The 5,972-nt window shown below is 56.3% G+C and overlaps 1 protein-coding gene across 1 annotated transcript; it reads left to right on the top strand.

Annotated features, from left to right (window-relative positions):
* Positions 1-3,565: 3,565 nt before the first annotated feature.
* On the top strand, positions 3,566-5,408 carry HOXB13 (homeobox B13; the record flags this gene model as incomplete). The annotated part of the gene is made up of 2 exons (XM_082495029.1): positions 3,566-4,184; positions 5,149-5,408. 2 exons carry the CDS (start codon positions 3,566-3,568, stop codon positions 5,406-5,408), a joined length of 879 nt encoding a protein of 292 aa, XP_082351155.1.
* Positions 5,409-5,972: the final 564 nt, after the last annotated feature.

Genomic DNA, 5,972 nt, shown 5'->3' with positions numbered 1-5,972 from the left:
AAGGGGATAAAAAGAGCGAAGTCAGGCCAGGCTCTCTGTTCCCATGCCAGCTGATTTGTTCAAAGGATCCACGAGAAATGCGCTATAAAGTATCGATTCTGGCCCTCCAGGCATCAGGGAGAGAAATATTCGCACCTACATCCCCCGGGCTTCCGGGGATGCCTGTGGGGTGGGAAAGGAGGGGCCGGCGGTGAAGGGAGAAAGAAAAGAAATAAAAGATCAAAATGTTTGCCTTTATTTGATTTTTTTCTTCCCAGAAATATTGCCAAAATCAGAAACCAAAGAGCTGGGCTCCCTTCCAGACCCAGAATTCAATTTTCCAACAATTGATTATTTCCAAACGTTAAGTCTTTAAGTAGTTCCATTTCCCCTCCCCCCCCCCCCCCCTTCAAACTGCTTTGGCGTTTAGGTTGGTTTTGAGGGTTTTTTTCTTTGTATTTTGTAACGACGGCCTCAAATTCAATTGTTTTAAAAAAAATAAATCACAGACTGTTAAAAAGTTATTCCCCAGCCTTTTCGGATTCCAGATGGTATAAATATTAAATGGATCCTATGGAGAATATATTAAAAGAATAGTTGCACACTAATAAGCGCATTTGATAATTTTAAGCCGGATCACAGAAAAGAACTAGTAAAAGAAATCCGGGTTTGGTTTTGTTCTGTTTTGTTTTGTTTTGTTTTGTTTTTCCGTGTAAAATAACCCAGTTCTTCTTGCTTTATTGTGACGTTAAATATTACACTGAAATTTACTCCGTAAAATTGTCAAAGAACGGAAATCTTCATATCAGTTTGGAAGCCGCATTTTAAACTATTTCCACGGCAAAGGCTGCTCGAAGATTTCCGAGCGTGTTATCAAGAAGATGAACTGAAGGGGAGCGAGGTCTGAAAAGCACGAGGTACGCTGCAATTTCGGAAACCGGTAATACCTCTAAATAAATTAGGCGAAGCGCATTTTTTTGGGGGGGGTGGGTGAAAAAGGTCAATTCCTCCTCGACGCTGCTCCCGCCGGCGCAGCCTCCGCGGGAGGCGGAGGGGGGGCTGCGGCTGCCGCCCCCCACGCCCCGGCCCGCCCGAGGGGTCCTTGAGAGGTGGAATAAAATCATATTTCCATAAATCGGAGGTTCTGTCCCCTCGTTTATCGAAGTCGCTGCCGGTGGATCCCGCTCCTCCTTATTTTTATTTTTGTTTTTCCCTCCCGCTTGGATTTAAAAAAAAAATAAATAAAATGAAATAAATAAAAGGAAATAAAGTGACACAAACTACCGGGAGAGTCTGCAGCCAGTCGCTCTGTCCGCGGATCCCCCTCCAGCCTCAACCCGGGACATCTCGGGAGCTTCTCCCCGCAAAGCCACGGCGGGGACCGAGCTTTCCCCGCCGCCGTGGGGGCTCCGTGGGGCGGCGGGGCCGGGGCAGCCCCGACGGCCGCCGCCACGGCGAAGCCCCGAAGTCAACAGGCTCTTAACTTTCAACTTGGCCTTGACCTCCGGATTAAGCCCGACCTTTCCGAGAAGGAAGCGGGGTGAGACGCGGGGGAGCTGCGGCCCCCTCGGCAAACACTCGGCCGCCCCGTCGCCCCAGCGCCCGGGTTATGGGGCTGGTTCAAAGCAAACGGGGAGAGGGCAGGAGCGGGGGAGAATAAAAAGGGCATCAAAGAAGGAGCGCAGTCGTTAAACTACGGAAAGGGAAGAAAGAAGCTTTGAAATTGGAAAGGTGAAGGCTAAAAACACAGGGGTATTTTAATTTTGGTAGTTTTATTTTGTTTTATTTTTCTCCAGAATAAGAAAATCATCGGTTTCAGCGAGACTGCGGGATTTTTAGCGGACGAGAAGGACGGAGGAGCGAAGATGCAGCTTCGCGATGTGGTTTATTTATTTTCCCGGGAGAAAGGAAGCGAGGCGGGGGGGTTCTCGCCGAGACAGCCCGGGGCAAAGCCCCTGCAGATGCGGGCAGATGGAAGGAGCCGTGTTTTTTGGGGGGAGGGAACCGCCCCCCACAGCGAAACGGGGCTTTTCCCTGCCTGGGCAAGCTTTTAAGTCCTATTTTCTGTCGTGATTTCTGTCCCTACGTGTCCTCCTCCGTCGCGGCAATTCTGGGCCGATGGGTCATTGCTTTGGTGGCCCAAAGACGTGGCGGAAGGAGAATTTTTATTGCGTTTTGATGGTCAGAAAGCAGAAATCTCTCGATTTCTTTGCACGAAGCAAACAAGGCATGAGCTCAAGCTGCCTTTGGGGGAATTCCGGCAAAGCTTTTCCCCAGACAAGGCCTTTGGGGGAAAACCAGAGAGAAAAAGAAGAGAATAACGCGGCTGTGTGCGTTTACACCGTGTGTACAAACGATTAAAAACGCCCGTACCTGAATCATTTATTAGCACGCCCATATGCACAGGCCTCAGTGTATTTACCCCAAACTTTTCCGGGCCGATGTAATCCCTCATGGCTACGTCCGTCTGTCTTTCCCCCGTCTGTCTGTCTCTCCACCTGCCCGGTGCTCCTGGACCCCAAAGGGGCTCTCCGTATTATTTTCCCACTCCCCTTTTCCAACCTTTTTCTCTTTGGGATGCTTCTTAGCCGTGGTCCACACTGACCTGCAGACCCGGCCCAGGCCCACACCCACTCGTGGCAATACCTGCGTGCAAGCAGTCTGCCCCCCCCCCCCCTTGCAGTTATTTTTTCGGGGTGACTGGGACCCCCTTTCCCCTCTTTCCTTGCTTTTAAGGCCGTGCCCTGTCCCTCTTCCCAAGGATACAGGCTTCGGCCTTTTGCAGCTGAAAGTGGGGGTGTGCGTGGATACGATGTGCGTGGGATAACCCCCCCCCGAGAAGGGGCAGAGAGCGAGGCCGGGGCGGGCGCAGGGGAGGCCCCGTCTCCGGGGGTCCACCGGTCCCCCACGGCCGCCTGCTGTCACCCCCTTGGGCCGAGTGGGGGGGGCCCTGTTCTCCTCGGGCTGGGCTGGGTTTTTCCCAGGGCAGAAGCCCCCGGACCTGCGTGGGAAGAAGGGGCTACACCGAAAAAAAAAAAAAAAAAAACGGTGGTTTTAATCTAAGCCCGGATTTTTCCACCGGGAACTGCTCCTCCGCGCCTTTCGTGATCCTCATTCCCCTTCCCCCACTTCCCCTCGCCCCCCCCACTCCTCCCCCACCTCTGCCCCCTTTTTGTCTCTTTTTTTCTTTTTTTTTTTTTTTTTTTTTTCAAGATGCAGCGCAAGAGGCGCCTCCCGTGTACCCGCCTGTCACGTGCGGGGGGGTCCCCCTCCTCCTCCCATTGCAATAAAAGTATTTTCGCAATTTCTGCAGCCAGGGTTTATTGGGGCTGGAGGTTTTTTTTTTTTTTTTCTCTCTTTTTGTGGGGGGTTGGGTTTTTTGGTTTTTTTCCTCCTTCTCCGGCCTTTTCCCCCCGAGCGGCAGCCAATGAGGCAGCCCCCGACCGTTGCGTCAGGGCAGCCCGGCGGGGAAAGGCAGCTCTCGGCAGCTCGCAGCCTTTTAAAAAGATCCGGGGACCCCCCTCGGGCAGTGCCCGGGTGCTGCCGAGCAGGCTCTCCCCATGCCCCGGCCCCCGCTCTGCCCCCCATGCAGCCCCCGGAGCCCCGCGGCCCCCCGGGCCTCGAGGGGCTCCTGGCAGCCGGCGGCTTCGCAGGCGGCCAGGGCAGGGGGCTGCTGCCGCCTCCCCCCCCGACCCTCGCCGGTCCTTCGCCTCCCCCCGGGATGAACCCCGGTTACCCGCCGGAGGCACCGGCCGAGCCGCCCAAACCGTGCCCCACCGCCCCGCCGCCGCCTCCCCCCGCCCCGCCGGGTCCCGCCGCCTCCGCTCCGCTGCCCTACGGATACTTCGGCAGCGGCTACTACTCCTGCCGCGTCGCCCGCAGCGCCCTGAAAACCGGCCCGGCTCAGGGCCCCTTCCCCGCCGAGAAATACCTGGACCCCCCCGCGGGCAGCGAGGACTTCCAGAGCCGCCCCGCCGAGTTCGCTTTCTACCCCGGCTACGGGGCTCCTTACCAGCCCGTCGCCGGTTACCTGGACGTGTCGGTGGTACCGGGGTTGGGGGGTCCGGGGGAAGCCCGGCATGAGACTCTGCTGCCCGTGGACGGTTACCATCAGCCGTGGGCTCTGGGCGGCGGCTGGAGCAGCCAGATGTGCTGCCCCAAGGAGCAGGGGCAGGCCGGGTTCCTCCTGAAATCCGCCTTTGCAGGTAAAGTCCCTGCGCTGGGGCTGGGAGAGGGGAGGGGGACGTGGGGGGTCCACCGTACCTGGGGGGCGGATTGGGACCAAGGTTCAAAATAATCTGCTGGGGAACCGCTTTTGCCGTCCAGTAGCATTTGAGTAGCATTTGTTTGCGAGCTAGCCCAAATTAACATTTACTAGCTGAGCTAGCCCAAATTAACATTTACTAGCCCAAATTAGCATTAATTTAGTAGCCCAGATTAACATTTACTTGCGAGCTCGCCCCAAATTAGCCAGTAGGTAGGTTTCACAAAATAGTAATTCAGATTAACACTGCCCTTTGCAACTCATCGCCCTCCGAGCAGGGAGGCAGACGGTGATACTATCGGGGTCCGGTAGTGATACTATCGAGGTTCGACGGTGATACTGTCGGGGTTCGGAGGTGATACTATCGGGGTTCGATAGTGATATTATCGGGATTCGGTGGTGATACTATCGGGGTTCGGACCCACTCCCTCGGAATCGGGCTGCTTTAGAGGGGCGAGAGAAGGGGTGCGCATGGCCCCCACGGTGCAGGGCAGGAAACGCTGGGGACCCTTCCCACGCACCCCCGCCCACGCCGGTGGGATTGAACTCGCCCCCGGGCCCTCCTCTGGGCCGCGCATCCACCGCGCTGAAACCGCGGAAGGAGTACGCGGGTATTCCCGCGGGTCTCACCCAGGTCGGTGTTTGCCAGCACCTGGGTTTCTCACCCCCTCCAAAAAAATAACGATAAAATCAGGGAAGAAAAACAATATTTAAATATAATTTGGGAGAACAGGTCATTTAAATATCTTTAAATATCATCGCTGTCAGGGAGGCTGGAGGGAATAACCGGGGTGGCAGGGAGAGGGGGTGCTGCTTGCAGGGGAAAGGGGAGGAGAGGTGGGCGCAGGGTGCGTGGGACACCCCCCCCTTGGGCCCCGCTCAGCCCCGTCTCTCCCCACGCCCAGACTCCGCCGGGCAGTTGCCCCCCGACGGCTGCTCCTTCCGCCGGGGCCGCAAGAAGAGGGTCCCGTACAGCAAAGGACAGCTGAAGGAGCTGGAGAAGGAGTACGCCAGCAGCAAATTCATCACCCGCGACAAGAGGAGGAAGATCTCAGCCGCCACCAACCTCACGGAGCGACAGATCACCATCTGGTTCCAGAACAGGCGGGTGAAAGAGAAAAAAGTCGTCGCCAAAATCAAAAGCAGCAGCGGCAGCACCCCGTGAGGACACGGCCACCGCAAGCCCCGAAGGGGTCCCCGTCTGCCCCCCACCCCGGGGAGAAGGGGTTGGGGGGTGGGGATCCGGCACCGTCAGCGGCGGGAGCGAGAGTGCTGCCCGGGGCAGCGCAGGGCACTCCCCGCCGCTCCCGGGGATGAGACACCCCCCCCCGGCAAAGGGGGGGGGGAGTTCAGAAGATGCCCCTTCCCCGCCTGCTTTGCACACAGAGGACCCTGTACAGTTTGCTCTCGCCCTACAATGCCGCCGCCACGTCGTGCTCCCTCCGTCTCCCACCGCTTCGGTTTGAACCGCGTCCTCAGAGCGCTTAAAAAGAAAAAAAAAAAAAAAAAAAAAAAAAAAGAAAGAAAGAAAGAAAAGAGAAAAATTGGCCTAATTGCATTAATTAAGCCCAATACGCAACTCCCGGCTCGCCTGCGTGCGGCCGGAGCGGGGCTGTCCGGAGGTACGGGGGTGTCACAGGGAATTTGGTCTTTAGAAGCCGTACTCATAGCAGAAAAAAAAAAATTCTCTCCTTAATTTAGGCAGAAGTATCAAAATGCGCGTCTAAGG

The sequence above is a fragment of the Vanellus vanellus genome (genome assembly GCF_965231255.1).
Source record: "Vanellus vanellus genome assembly, chromosome: 24".
Lineage (NCBI taxonomy): Eukaryota > Metazoa > Chordata > Aves > Charadriiformes > Charadriidae > Vanellus > Vanellus vanellus.
The sequence above is the reverse complement of the archived record's forward strand: the minus strand, read 5'-3'. Positions and strand labels throughout refer to the sequence as shown.